This window comes from Mus caroli, chromosome 6 (genome assembly GCF_900094665.2).
Source record: "Mus caroli chromosome 6, CAROLI_EIJ_v1.1, whole genome shotgun sequence".
Taxonomy (NCBI): domain Eukaryota; kingdom Metazoa; phylum Chordata; class Mammalia; order Rodentia; family Muridae; genus Mus; species Mus caroli.
The window spans coordinates 19947157-19963137 of NC_034575.1; the positions used below are offsets into that span (position 1 = coordinate 19947157).

General features: G+C 39.5%; 1 protein-coding gene and 1 non-coding gene across 2 annotated transcripts in view; one reads left to right on the forward strand and one right to left on the reverse strand.

The window, feature by feature from the left end:
- LOC110296441 (hyaluronidase-5) overlaps positions 1-10863 on the forward strand; it is a 19965-nt gene extending 9102 nt beyond the window's left edge. The window contains exons 2-4 of the mRNA XM_021165143.1: positions 1347-2485; positions 3268-3357; positions 10143-10863. Of these exons, the coding sequence (XP_021020802.1) occupies positions 1532-2485; positions 3268-3357; positions 10143-10679 (1581 nt within the window). The 5' untranslated portion in view covers positions 1347-1531 and the 3' untranslated portion in view covers positions 10680-10863. The remainder of the gene's footprint in view (positions 1-1346; positions 2486-3267; positions 3358-10142) is intronic.
- Positions 10864-13568: 2705 nt separating this feature from the next.
- LOC115031395 lies at positions 13569-13699 on the reverse strand. The gene has a single exon (XR_003837035.1). It is a non-coding gene; the product is annotated as a small nucleolar RNA SNORA17 (small nucleolar RNA).
- Positions 13700-15981: the final 2282 nt, after the last annotated feature.

Consider the following 15981-nt stretch of genomic DNA (forward strand, 5'->3'; position numbering starts at 1 on the left):
AAGTTATCATTGAGAAGAGTGTTGTTCAGTTTACATGTGAATGTTGGCTTTCTATTATTTATGTTGTTATTGAAGATCAGCCTCAGTCCATGGTGATCTGATAGAATGCATGGGATAATGTCAATATTTTTGTATCTGTTGAGGCCTATTTTGTGACCAATTATATGGTTGTTTTTGGAGAAGGTGCCATGAGGTTCTGAGAAGAAGTTATATCCTTTAGTTTTAGGATAAAATGTTCTATAGATATCTGTTAAATCCATTTGTTTCATAACTGGTGTTAGTTTCAATGTGTCTCTGTTTAGTTTCTGTTTCCATGATCTGTCCGTTGATGAGAGTGGGTCTTTGAAGTCTTCCACTATTATTGTGTGAGGTGCAATGTGTGCTTTGAGCTTTACTAAAGTTTCTTTAATGAATGTGGATGCCATTGCATTTATTCAGAATTGAGAGTTCATCTTGGGAGATTTTACCTTTGATGAATATGAAGTGCCTGTAATTCTTTAAGGGATTTTTTGCTTCCTCTTTAAGGCCTTCTACCTTTTTAGCTGTGTTCTCCTGTATTTCTGTAAGTAAGTTATTAATGTCCTTCTTAAAATCCTCTACCAGCATCATGAGACATGATTTTAAATCTGAATCTTGCTTTTTGTGTGTGTTGGAGTATCCAGGATTCATTTGCTGTGGTGGGAGTGCTTGGTTCTGATGATGCTGAGTGGTCTTGGTTTCTCATATTTGAATCTCATATTTGCCTTTCCCCATCTGGTAATTCGTTGTTAGTTGTTATAGCTGTCTCTGGCTGGAGCTTGTTCCTCCTGTGATTCTGTTAGCCTCTGTCAGCACTCCTGGGTGTCCAACTCTCTCCTGAGTCTCAGTGGTCAGAGTACTTTCTGCAGGCAACCTCTCTTCTTGCAGGGTAGGTGCACAGAGGTCTGGAGCTCAGCTCTCCCTCCTGGCTGAAGATGAAGGCCCAAAAGGGACCCTGTCCTAGAAGTTATGTTGTTTCTGCAGCCTGCGTGCTCTCCTGGCAGACTGGTCCCTTTGAGACCCTGGATACAAGATGGCGTTCTCACCTGGTCTTGAGGTCCAAGTTATTTTTTTTTAACTTGTCTTTGCTAAGGCATTTGATGGATATAAAAAGGAAAATGAAAACAGTTACATTTAGTTATCTATGGGATCAGATGTGATTTAACTGTTACAGATTTGTATCATATATAAGAGAAAAAAATCTTACTGATTTAAACACAGTAGGAGATTACATCTTTGAAATAGAATTAAAGTGCCTGTAAACAGGGTTGAGGACTTAGTAAAGCTTCTAACTTGGCTGTAATAAATTCTGCATTTCTTTTTTTTAGTCATATATTATAAAGTTTGTCACAAAACATTCCTGAAGTATGAAGCAAGAAGAACAATAGTTCAATGTAAAGCAGTCATCGAACTTTCACCTCCCACAGATCTTTCTCACCTTTTGCAGCAAATATTTGAGAGACCAAAGTGTGTAAGAAGAAATAAGCAATTGGATACTAATTAATTCTCTGCAATGCGAGTGTTGTATTTTAAACACTCCATTATTCGGAGCCTTCTTAAGTCTAATGGACTACCCCAGACACTATTAGTCTTCCTTCTGATTCCGTGCTACTTGACTGTGGATTTTAGGGCACCTCCACTTATCCCTGATGTGCCTTTCCTCTGGGCCTGGAATGCCCCAACTGAGTCTTGTTTCACAAGGTTTAATCAGCCACTAGACCTTAGTCTGTTCTCTTTAGTAGGAAGCCCCAGAAAAAGTGCCACGGGTCAATCTGTCACAATATTTTATAATGATCGTCTGGGTCTCTATCCTCACATAGATGACTCACAATTAGTTTTTCATGGAGGGCTACCCCAGCTGGTGTCTCTAAAATCTCATTTGGAAGTAGCTAAGACTGACATCTTGCATTACATGCCAATAGACAACGTGGGCCTGGCTGTCATTGATTGGGAAGACTGGCGGCCTACCTGGGCAAGAAATTGGAAACCCAAGGATATTTATAGGAATAAGTCTATTGAGTTGGTCCAGCAACAAAATCTACTACTTAATTTCACAGAAGCTGTCAAGAGGGCCAAAAAAGAATTTGAAGAGGCAGCAAGACATTTTATGGAAGAGACTTTAAGATTGGCAAAATCACTTCGGCCAAATCACTACTGGGGCTTTTATCTTTTTCCTGATTGTTATAACAATAAATTTCAAGTCACTGATTACAAAGGAGAATGCCCTGATATAGAAAAGCACAGAAATGATGCTCTCTTCTGGATATGGGAGGAAAGCACAGCCCTGTACCCATCCATCTATTTGAAGAGTAGCTTGAAGTCATCCCCACAAGCACCACTCTATGTCAGAAATCGTGTACAAGAAGCCATTCGAGTGTCTAAAGTCAAAGACCCTCGTAATCCACTTCCTATTTTCGTGTATTTTCGCATTGTCTTTACTGACCTAACTTACCAATATCTATATGAGGTAAGTAAATCAAGGCATGGCAGCTAAGAGATCATATTTACAAACTATGTTGCGTGGACTTTTATGTTTTTAAAGGATGAAATTTAGATTTTATTATTTATGAATGTATACATGAAGAAAGTGTTGTTTGTAATGTAGGCAAAGATGAGAACACTTTACGTCTTTTAAAATTAAAAGTAGAATTTTTGGTGTGGGTAAAGGGTTCACTCACCTCAGGTGTCATTCCTGATGAGATAACTAGATATAGATATCTTTTTTTTTTTTAAATCAGATCCTGTTGCTAGAACCTGAAGTTTGCCCATTAGGTTAGTATTTCTGGCTATTGAGCCTGGGGGATCTGCCTGTGGACCTTCCCAGCACTATGTTTGCAAGCTTGCAAGTGCACAGCGCCATGCCCAGTTCCTTTTTGATAGTATGGGCCCTAGGGGTAGAATTTGGATCCTCATGATAGTTCAGCATCCATTTTACCAATCAGTCTATCTTCCCAGCCCAGCACTTTAATCCTGATTTTACTCATATGACATGTTAGTGTCCATAGAGAATTATATGCAGTGTAGACTATACTTCAACTCTGTTTCTCTTTTTTATTTAATAGATGAGTTCTCTTGTAAGCAGAAGTACTGAGAGCAATGATACTATTTTTAAAACAGTAACAAAATATTTGTGTAAAGAGTATATAAAGAGGATAGTAATAATTTAAAATATTGTTGGGTCATCATCATATTTAGCTTTGTTGAGTGTTTTTACTTTCTCCACATGGACTAACTCTTCGTGTCTTCCAGGATGACCTTGTGAATACAATTGGTGAAACAATTGCACTGGGTGCCTCTGGAATGGTAATGTGGGGAACTCTTAGTTTATCACAAACTATGGTAAGTTGAATTGGTAGATAAAAGATACAGAAATTTATATTCTTACTATTTGGAGGACTTACTAGGTATTCAATAAGAACATAATGGCGATTGGCTGATCGGATGTTCTCTGTGCTATCTGGATTTTGATCTGTCTTGTATTTGTTGTTTGTCAATCAGGAACTGCATCTGTTCCTGTTTTGTGCTGAGGAATGAGATATTTAGTAAGATTAACGAAAATTCTATAGGCTCCCTGGTTTGTAAGATGCAGAACCAAGAATCCAGTTTCTTTCCAGTAATGTGGTGTTTGGTGTCAGACAATATGACTCCCTTTAGTTGCTTAATTGTTCATATTGTTTTTCCCTCTGATTCTTTCATTCTTTAGACCCCAAAAGAGAGTAATGTATATACTACTAAACTGAAGGAGGATGTTTCCATTTCTATAGGACATGGAATGGAAATGAAGTCATGAAGAAAGTCAGATGAAAGCCATGACCCATCTTGTCTGGCCTAGGACTGTTAGATGACAGATTTGATAACCTAGTAAAGGAAGACGCATTCTGAGAATTATGACATGTGTCTTTTGTCTTCTATGTAGAATATCACCAGTCCTATCTCATTAAAAATATCAAGATAGAGATATTTGTGCGAGTTCTTTCAAGGTAGCCTCAGTTTTCTGACCATTTCCAATAGAAATAAATACAAATAAATGTAGGGAAAATTATATGTCTCAACAAATTCTGTTATATCTCATAAAACTATTTAAAGTTGGAATCATCATAGGTATATTCTAATTCTACAATTTGCTCCTTTTTTTCCCCCCAAAACTTCAGACTCCTTTCTCAAGAGTATTATTAATTCAAATATGGAATCACAGAATAAATTGTGCACACTATTTAATTTAAAAGTAAAAGAACTGGGGCTGGAACATGAGCTGGGAGGGGTGAAGTGACACCTGAAACTTCCACCTGACTTCCACATATGTGCCACGGCCTATGTGTGTTCTAACTGATACTCCAGAACATACACAACAAAGACAAAAGAAAAACAGAGACCTCTGCTCCCAGTGAGTAGGAGGAAGGGACACATTACTCGCCTGTCACACTTGTCACAATGTCTATAATGCTCATTGCTTTCTGTTGTTAAAATTTTTATTTTTGAATAATCATGGATATATACAATGAAAAAGTCATAATGTTCTGCATCTCCCCTTCCCCTGCCACAGTAGACCTGATGAATCAGGAATAAAAGAAAATTGAAGTGTGGAGTAGTATCATGCAGAGTGTTCTGCAGGCCTGGCTCTCAGAAAAAGATCGGAATAGTGGGGTCTGTGTGTGTGTGGTGTGTGTGCATGTGTGCATGCATGAATGTGGTGTGTATATGTGTGTGTATTGTATGTGTGTGTGTGTGTCTGTATGTTTGTGTGTGTCTGTGTCTGTGTGTGTGAACAAGGAAAGAGAGTAAATGACAAGTGACTGGGCAGGAAAAAGTCATTCTTAGCAAGAGAAGGCTGAACCCATACAGTCTCAGGACAATCTCCTTGTATGTTTGTTTGGTTGGGGCAGGAAGTGAGTTACTGACTTATCACAAGTGGATACAGGTTCTGGCTGGGCATTGGTGGTGTGCTCTTTTAATCCCAGCACTCAGGAGGTAGAGGCAGGCAGATCTTCCCTTTGGAGGCCAGCCTGGCTTACAGAGCAAGTCCAGGTCAGCTAAGACTACATTGGAGAAACCTGGTCTTGAACCAACCCTTCCACACACACACACACACACACACACACACACACACACACACAAAGTTTCTTAGCTTAATGTATTTAAAGGAACATACTTCATTATAATTCCTGTGAGTGAAAACTTGATGCAGGTTGAGGTTTGACTAAGCCTCCTAGGGATCTTTAGTAGGATCTATTCAGGAAGAGCCTTCAGCTTTGGTGCCACTGCTTTCTATATAAGGCCCTGTCTTAACATTTTCTCCTATAGACTCTATACATCTCTGCTACCTTTTCCCAATCACTGACCAGTTTTAGCTTTATCTTTGTTATTCATCATTTCTGATCCATATTCCCATGGACGGCCAGTCATGGTTCCTCTGATTAGTCGAGAACCTGAGAAAGTAGTGATTACGATCAAGAAAATGCCAACTCTACCAGTCTCACCTAATGAAGCTTGATTGTTTATTGTCCAGGAATTTGTGAGTGATTAAACACAGCCATTATTAAAAGCAAAACAATAGGAAGATAGAGTAACCAGAAGGTATAAAATTAGTGTTTTTTAATAAAATATTTTATTGGATAGTTTATGTATTTACATTTCAAATGTTATACACTTTCCCCATTTCCTGTCCAGAAACCCCATATCCAATCCCATTCCCCCTGCTTCTATGAGGGTGCTCCCCCTTCCACCCATCCACTCCTACCTCACAGGCATTCCCTTATATTGTCAAATCGAGCCTTCTCAGGACCAAGGGCCTCTCCTCCCATTGATGCCAGACAATGCCATTCTCTGCTCCATATGTGGCTGGAGCCATGAGTCCTTCCATGTGTATTTGGTTGGTGGTTTAGTCCCTAGGAGTTCTGTGGGATCTGGTTGGATGATATTGTTGTTCTTCTTATGGGGTTGCAAACCCTTTCAGTTCCTGCAGTCCTTTCTCTAACTCCTCCATTGGGAATGATTAATGTTTAAAACAATAGCTAATATAAAATAAATACATATTTATATAAATATAAAAATGATAACAAATGCTCAAAATATACCAGGTGTTACCTCATGTTCACCTCAGTCCTGGAGGTTGTGTAGGTCTAGCTGTTATATATATATATATATATATATATATATATATATATATATATACATATATATACATATATATATGGTTGGATACACTCTAGGATAGACTCACATTACATGTCCGTTCTATGTAATGGTAGTGTGCTCAGTTCCACATTCAGTGCTGTTAGATTGATAACTTGAAGTTATCATTGTGGGTATATTTATATCTCATATTTCTAGCTTATTTTTTTCATAGAGTACATATAAGGTTATGGCAAAATCATAATCATTCCATTAGTCTGTCTTTTGCCTAACCCTTCTCTCTGCAAATGTCTGGAGTATCAGTTGAACTTGGTATAAAGTTTCATCTATTTGGCACTGAAAATGTAGCCTTAAAGACTACAGTGTGTGCACACATGAAACTGGAGATATCAAGAAAACAAAGCACTCTAGATCAACATGAGCAGAAATTATATGAATTCAGAGAAACTGAAGTTGCAAGTACAGGACCTGCACAGGTCTGCATCAGGTCCTCCGTGTAGGTATTATGAATTCCATTTATGATTTGTGTTTTTACGGTACTCCCGAGTGTGCAAATGATTGAGTCTCTTATGCCTCCTCTTGGGCTCTTTTCCTTCTGTTGGTTTGTTCTTCCCACCTTCAATGCAATAGCTTTTATTTTACCTTATTACAGTTAATATTAATTTTTTTAGAAGCATGTTCTTTTCCAATGTGAAGCAGGAAGGGAGTACAACTGGGTAGGAAGAAAATCAGTGAGGAACTAGGAGCACAGGAAGGGGAAACTGTAATCAGAATGTAATTTCTGAGAAAAGAATCTATTTTCAAGCTGGGCAGTGGTAGTGCATGCCTTTAATCCCAGCACTTGGGAGGCAGAGGCAGGTGGATTTCTGAGTTTGAGGTCAGCCTGGCCTACAAAGTGAATTCCAGGACAGCCAGGGCTATATGGGGAAACTCTGTCTCAAAAAAACCAAAAACCAAAAAACAAACAAACAAAAAAACCCCCCCAAAAAACAAAAAAGAATCTATTTTCAATAAAAGGAAAATTTAAATGAAAAAATTAGAATACAGTATTTTGGAACATAAAAAAAGAAGATAAAGTACTTAAAGGAATAGTTAATAGTAGAAGCATTTTACTGGCAATTAATATTGGTATGTGAATCCTACCACACAATACATCTTGATTGTTTTTTCCCTAAATTCTCCCAGATCCTTCTCATTTATTTATACCCCGCCCCAATCTCATACTATTTTAAATTTTTCTACTCCCCTTTCCTCTTGCTTCTCCCCAAAAGCAAAATAAAATATCAAAAATAACAAACAGAAACCAATAAGATACCAAAAAAAAAAAAAAACCAACAACAACAAACCAAACCAAAATGAAACAAACAGAACTTCTTCCCCTCAACACACACACACACACACACACACAGAGACACAGACACAGACAGACACACACACAGAGACACACACCACAGTCCATTTTTTGGCCAATTTTACTCCTAGGCATGGGTCCTTCTGTGGAGTACCTTTTTTTTTTTTTTTTTTTTTTTTTTTTTTTTTTTTTTTTTTTTTTTTTTTTTTTTTTTTTTTTTTTTTTCGAGACAGGGTTTCTCTGTATAGCCCTGGCTGTCCTGGAACTCACTTTGTAAACCAGGCTGGCCTCGAACTCAGAAATCCACCTTCTCTGCCTTCCGAGTGCTGGGATTAAAGGCGTGCACCACCATGCCTGGCCTGTGGAGTACCTTTTAAAGGAAGAAACAATAGTATGTAATAGTATGTAATTTATCGACTGTCATATCTTCACCCAAGGCTAGAGGGAAGATTCTATCCTCAATGGCCTTTATGGCTCCTATAACATCCTTCCCTCGAAATAGGGACCTTAAATCATTTAGGAGATGGATTGATATTGGGGAAGAAATAATAACCCACTTTGACCAGGAAAGTCCAGATATTTACTCCCAAAGTTGTTCAACAGAAGGGATTGGTGTATGGGCTAGTGTTTCAGTCATATTGTACTTATTTATAGCTTCTTCTTCTTTCTTTTTCTCCTCCTCCTCCTCCTTCTCCTTCTTCTTCCTCTCCCTCTTTCTCCTTCTCCTGCTTCTTTCTTCTAATTTTATTTCTTATTGAAACATTATTTTCAAATACTATATACTGATCATGGTTTTCATCTCCTCCCATATACTCCTAATCTCTTCACCCTTCTAACTCCATGCCTTCTTACTCAAAGGGAAAGAAAACACAAAACAGGCAAATTATGATAAAAATCCAAAAATATATAAACTAGGAAAAAAAGCACAGAAATGCTCTCTCTCTCTCTCTCTCTCTCTCTCTCTCTCTCTCTCTCTCTCTCTCTCTCCCCATAAAAACTCAACGTGAAAACCATAATACGCTAGTTAAAGTCCAGTAAAGGAAAGCAAAGGTCTGAAAAATCAGTATCGACCATAAATATTGCCCTAATCTTCTGAATTCATTTTACATCGGCCATCTTGTAGTGGGCATGGGACCTGCTGTGAAGTGTGGTGAGACTTCCTTGTGTGCGGTTGTTAATTGGAGTCAGTTTCTTGGTTAGCTTCTTCGTTGGGGATGAGAGTACCTGTCTGCTTCCTCATCTCAGGGTTCATACTCTGTCTTGTTTGGATCTGTGTAGATCCTGTTTATTGTACCATAGTCTCTGTGAGTTCGTATGTGTATCATTTCTGTTGCATCTGAAAGGCACTGTTTCCTTGAGATCATTCATTTCTTCAGGCTATTACAATCTCTCTTTCTTCTCTTCCGCATAATTCTCTGAGTCATTTGATGAGGGATTTGATGAAGGCATCCCATTTAGGACTGATTGTTACAAGATTTCCCTCTCTGCACATTACCCGGCTATGGGTCTCTGTCTTTGTTCCCTTCTACTGCAGGAGAACGCATCTCTGATTATGGCTGAGACACTGATCTATGAATATAGCACAATATTACTAGGAGTCATTTTATTGCTATATTCCTTTAACAGAACAATAGTATTTGATTTCCTCCCCAAGGGCCGTGGTTTATCTAGTCTCAAATCTTGGCCACAGGAACAGTGTCAGAGGTTTCCTCTCATGGAGTGGGTCTTATATCCAACCAGACAGTGGTTATTCCCATAGTGTTTATACCAGGATTGGACCATAATGCAAAGCTTCTAAGCAGTGTTCCTTTAGAAGAGATAACAAGGAATTAGGAATCAGAACTCCTTTCTGGAATTCTATTCCTTCAGCAAAGATTCCTAGGCTGCCTAATTAATTTTTATGTTCAGTCCTTATTTATACCAACATGAAGATGCTCAACACTCAAACTCTGCAAAGTTTTCCAGAGGACTGACTATTATGCATACACAAGTATGTCACATTTATATTAACTATACAGTTTGAACCCCTTTGTTTTGAGCCATCAATTCAGTAACTATCTTTGGTACTGTTTAAATTTGTCTCATAAACATGATTCTTATATTTTTTATGATTTATTGATGGTTAATTGAGAAAACATAGGCCTCATATAGATACACATACATATTTTTCTTTTTGTTGTTGTAATAATCCTATGTATCCGGTTTTAAAAAAATCATCTTTATTCTACAAGTTATATAACTTGAGTGTAATCAACTGGACTTGGGTCATCCAAATAGGATATTTGGATATTTGAGATATTCCCAAAACCATTTATGAAGCTGTGATTCCAATCACCAGGGCCAGAGAAATTCAAAGCCCATATTCTGACAGTTGAAACATTCTATCCCTTTGATTAATTCATTAATAACTGAGGAAGTTCAAAGCCAAATTGAATCTCAACTAGATAATTATTCACCACCATGAAATGGCACGCAAAACTTAAGAATGTTAGGAGAACAATTGGTTAAATAATGTTACTTGTTAAAGTGATAAAGAATATTTACTAATAATGTTGGTATGCCTTTGCTTTTTTTAAAGAGTTGGTGCAGTGTATTGTCACAGAGAACTTATGCCTTGATAATCTATTTTATGATTTTACAGAAATCTTGTCTGAACTTACATGATTACTTGAAGACCATCCTGAATCCTTATATCATCAACGTCACCCTTGCAGCCAAAATGTGCAGCCAAACCCTTTGCCAGAATCAAGGTGTGTGTTCAAGGAAGGATTGGAATTCGAATGACTATCTCCACTTGAGCCCTCAGAACTTTCAGATTCAATTTGTGAAACATGGAAAGTATGAAATCCGTGGCAATCCCACCCTTGAGAACCTGTTATACTTTTCCGAAAAATTCCGTTGCAGCTGTTTTGCCCACCTGAACTGTCAGGAGAGAGTTGACATAGAAAGTGTTAGCTCTGTCAGTGTGTGTACTCTGGAAGACATTTGCATCAATTCCCTTGTAATTTCAGACAAAAGTGAACTACCTAAGGACTGGAATCGCCCTTACTTTGTTAATAGCAATCAATCAGATATTACATCATCTGCCACAGTGAGTCCATGTGTGCCAAGAAAAAATGTCAGCGGGTATCTCTTTGTTCTCTCTCTATATTCACAGCATTTGAAATATTCGCTATAGAGTTTTAACCACTCAAAACTGGACACCACCTTTCAAAAATAATTCCATCTAAATAATCAGGATTATACTTTGAATTTCAGAGGCAAAATATATATTCTTCTATCAAAAACTGATTGTAAGGCTGTCATACTTTCAGGGTTAATGGTCTACTGAAAAGAGTGAAGATTAAATAAAATCAAGTTGCTATAAATGAATGTCTTTTAGTAATTTGTTTTTAGAAGTATGCTATTGGTTCAAATTTGGCAACGTTTTTGATCAATTTACCATTGATTAAAAGCTTTAAGAAAATGAACATTTGTATCTTTTAAAATGGAATTTCTGAAGTGCTCTAATCTGCATAATTTTAATTTTTAGCCATTCTATTTTGAAAAGTATTTATATTTAGTATTTATGGAAAAGTAAGCTTTAAAATCGATATTTTACATGAAAATATATTTTTGAAATTTATACTTTTAAAGTATTCAAATTGACTTTTCATTTCTGATCATCAAGATTAATTCATGTACCTAAAATAGCCTTTTTCATCTAAGCAACTTGTTCATTAATCTGTATCCTAAACCTTTTATTGAGTTTTACTTCTTTCAGGCTTGGTATTCAATGTCACTAAATCCTTAGATTGGAGTAAGGCAAGTGTGAAATGTGCTATCTTCAATATCCAAATAGGCCCACTTCTTCCTTGGTGGTGGGAGGGGTCAGGTTCAATTACTTATCTTTGGAAAGAATATCTCTGTACAGTCCACACCATTGGATGCCCTAAGAATTTTACAGAGTTAGAAGGCAGGCCCTTGAATTTGGGTTGAATTTATTTACCATCCTCTGATGCTTCTATGTGGTCCCCACAAGTCCAAAGTAGTTGTTACCTCCTGCACACTTGGTACAATAAGCATAAATCATCAGTATTGGGAACCAATGTAATATTTTGTGAGAGAAATATAATCAAGATCCCTTCGAAGTTATGACTCAGGGCTGGAGAGTTAATCTATCCTTGAAGTAAAACTGCAAAGTTATATTGATGGCCTTGGCAACTGAAAGATAATTGCTTCTGGTGGTCCTTATGAATAGTTGCTGAGAAAAAGGCATTTGCTACATCAATAGCTTCATGCCCTGGACCAGGAGATGTGTTAATCTGGTCAAGTAAAAACCCGACATCAGGTACAGCTGCTACAATTGGAGACACTACTTGATTGTGTTTTCCAACTGTTAGTCTACGCAATGTCTTCTGTAATGGCCATATAGGAGAGTCAAAGGGAGTTGTGCTGAGAGCCACAACCTGTGTGTCTTTCAAATCCTTTATGGTGACACTTATGCCTTCAATTCATTCGGGGTGTGATACTGTTACTTTTTAAAACAATGTACTTGTTTTTTATGAATTTTACATCATGCACCCCGATCCCTCTCATCTTCTCTCGTTGGACCCATCCTCTATCCTTGGAACTTCTCCCCTTAACAGAGAAAAACAATTTCATTGTGGAAGCTGTGTCACGGTGTGTCCCACGGTACACACTTTTGTCAATATTACTTTGCTTGCAAATGTTCAGTGCAATGACTCTCATATTATTAGGTCTGGTATTAGGTTTCTGGCTTCTGCCACTCTATCAATACTGGACCTCACTGGGACTCTTTTTAGATATTCTGTTATTGTCCTGTGTCATGGAGGTTCTGTAGTTTTAGATCTATGGGACTGGCCTTTTCCTGCACTCCTGAAGGTCATCTATGGGATGGTCCAATTTAAAGCCCTGGATCTGGGCCTGATCCATATCTGAACTTGTCAACCTACCCATTCTCCCACTCTCAGGTTCTCGTGGCCAGTTTACCCACAACAGCCATAGCCAGGGCCAGCTCTACCCTGCTGCCTAGATGAGATTCAGGGCCCACTCTCTGATGTGTTGCAGCCAGTGAAAGACACGGCCAGTTCTCCCACTCTTGTGATCCTGGGCCAGCTTTTCTGCCTGCTATAGGTGGAGAGGGATTAGAGAGGAGAGGAGAGCCATCTCCTGTTAAGACCAATGCTCCCATACTCATACCTTGGGGGCTGGCTCACTTGCAACTCCCTCAATGTGCAAGCACTGCTCTCTCCAGTACTGCAGCTGGCTGGGGGTGGTATCAGCTCTCCTACTCTCATGCCTCTAGGGCCGGCTCTCCCATCATGCCCAGGTGGGGCCAGTTCTACACAGTCCTCAGACATCAACATTTCCCCAGGTGGCAACCAGACTAGGGATGTCCGCCTGACCTTTGGTGGTAACAGCCCCCTGTTACTTCAGGGCTAGGAACTCAGATGTGGCCCCTGATAGCAGCACAGGTCAGGATCCCATCATGGTCCTTCGTAGCATCACCTGATACTCACATCAGGCTGTTCATCACTACCCTTGAGTCTCCAGTTCTGCCTCTCTTTACCGTGCCGCACCTCTCCGTTCCTTTTTCATTTCTCCACCACTTCCTCCTCTTAGTGGCACCCAGAGTCTCTGTCTGGTCTGGGATCACCTCAGGAGTGGTCTTAGGAGTGCTATGCCCTGCTCATGCATTACGGTGCTAGGCAGGGGTCATATGTGGCAATGCTCACTGCCCTTCTCCTGCCCCTGCCACAACAGGCCTGTGAGGTGCCAGACTGGTGTTCAATCCAGGCCAGCTCCCCGTCCAGGCCACACAGCGCCAGTCTGGTGGTCATTTAAGGCTCACTTCTCACCCTGACAGCCAAGTGGTCTTTTGTAAGGGTTGTCTGTTTAAGGCTTACCTCCTCCAAAGGCCACAGTCCAAAGGCAGGGTTCTTTTAGTCTCCCCATCCCGGGAGCCTGTTGCCCCAGGATGACTTGGGGTCATCTCTCAGGATAGCTCCCTATCTGGGGCCCTTGGTGCCAGACTGATGGTTGTCTCAGGTTTCCTTTTTTAGGGACTATTAGGCTAGTAATATTTCAGATGTCCATAGGTCAGAACACTGAGCATAGACTCAGCCTCTCTCCTCTCTGCCATCTACTGACACACATGTGACACAGCAGCCGCAGCTGCAGTGCCTCTCGGGCAGAAGTGAAAGTGTTTTTGTTTCACTATTTTCTTTGGCGGAGGAGCTCTAAAGGCTTCCAGTTAGCTTTGCCAACCACAATTGCCCTGATTCCACAAATCAGTTGGTGAGAATTATACCAGCTTCTAAATATGTCTATCCCAATTATGCATTCTGGGTCTGTGGAAATGGCCATGGGATGAGTTTGGGGACCCAGTGGACTTACTGATTCAGACTTCCGCCAAAACTCCATCAATCACCTGTCCTCCACAAGACCCTACTTTAACTGGAGGGTCACAGTGTCTCTTGGGGGTCCCAGAAATAACATCAATTCAGAGCCGGTAGCCAATAGACCCCCAGAAAGTCTGATTATTTCCTTCCCCCAGTATATAGTTACCCTTGTAAAAAGGCTGTAAGTCCTTCCAGGGAAGGACCGAGGAAAAACTAACAGTAAAACTCTTAGGTATTTTATCAGGTCTTTCCTCAGGGGCACCTGGTCACCCCTCTGTTTAAGGGGTACTGGGTCTGTAAACTAGCTCCAGTTCAGAGATCGGTTCACATGCTGAGATTCCCTTTCACCATGATCCACTGTATTCTTTCAAACAAAAATGCAGCAGGCTTCTTACCTAGTTCATGCCTGGAAACTTCGTGATCAATTAGCACAAGTTACTCCAGGATAAATATTACTTTGTCTCTACTGTCCATTACAAATTAGACCATTATGGACATTGCTTTTGAGTCCTGCACATTACCATAACGATGATCACTTTGCCTTTAACAAGTGCTGCCACCTGGCCCCTGCTAACTTAAAGCTCAATAAACCCATTTAAATTAATTCATCCAACTGAGCAGTAGCATCTCCAACCCTAAGGTCTGGCACAAGGAAAGGGGCAACAACAAACCTCTTCAAATGTGCTTTAGTGCCACATCACCATTTTGTAGAATCTTCTAGCATCTGGCAGGATTAGTGAAGGAGCAAGTCTTCTGGGCCTTCCCATTGTGAAAGATTAGGTGTCACACAGCACAGTCACTTTAGCATTACAATTTCTCTGAGCCTTAAATCTCTTCATACCTAGGGATACCAGGCATCTCCAATTCCTTTTCAGTAGGTCATCTTTTGGTAAATGCTTCTGCCTATCAAAATAAATTAATAAATAAAATAAAAAACCAAAACAGCAACAACAACAAAAACCTTTTAACACTCGTAAAAACAAAAACAAAAAAAGGAACACATTTCCCTGATGATTAAGGATGTTGAACATTTTTTCTTTCAGGTGCTTCTCAGCCATTCGAGAATGGCTTAGCTGAGAATTCTTTGTTTTGCTCTGTACCCCATTTTTTAAAATAGGGCTATTTGATTGTCTGGAGGCTATGCCAGTGCCTGGCAAATACAGAAGTGGATGCTTACAGTCATCTATTAGATGGAACACAGGGCTCCCAATGAAGGAGCTAGAGAAAGTACCCAAGGAGCTGAAGGGGTCTGCAACCCTATAGGTGGGACAACAATAAGAATTAACTAGTACCCCTAGAGTTTGTGTCTCTAGTTGAATAGGCAGATAGCCTAGTTGGCCATCAATGGGAGGAGAGGCCCTCGATCTTGTGAAGGTTCTATTCCCCAGTACAGGGGAATGCCAGGGCCAGGAAGCAGGAGTGGGTGGGTTGGGGAGCAGGGGAGGGGAGGGTATAGGGGACTTTTGGGATTGCATTTGAAATGTAAATGAAGAAAATATATAATAAAAATGATAAAAACAAAAGAACACAATTATATGCACTCAAGAAAAAAAGAAAGAAAGAAAAAAACAACAGTGTGAGATTTCATGTTAAACTTAGAATTTCCATTCAGTTGGTCTATATCAGTAAACAGAGCTTGATCCAGTATTATGTTCTTTCCACCATTATCCCACACCCGTAAAATCCATCCCCAGTCTTATTTCCAGATTTCTGCTTACATGAATTCTCAGACTCATTAAGTTCCTTAGTAGTGCATTGAACCTCATCATGGACTACTCTTTCTATGTCTCCTCTAGGAACCTACTTAGTCCTATAGGTCTAGAGGTCCTGAGATTCATAAGCATTGTCTTGCTGGGCATCTCCTTCACAGAGAGTCATTAATTTCACCAGTCAAAGGTGGAAAGGGCAATGTTTCAGATTTTGGAGTGTGAAGTACATCTTCTGCTGAGAGTTGAGTGACTACTTCCTCAGGTGAGATAAGTTCTCGAGAATCTGAGGATTCCAAGTTCTCAGCAATCACAAAGGAACTCACACAATATGTACTCACTGATAAGTGGATATTAGCCCAAAACTTAG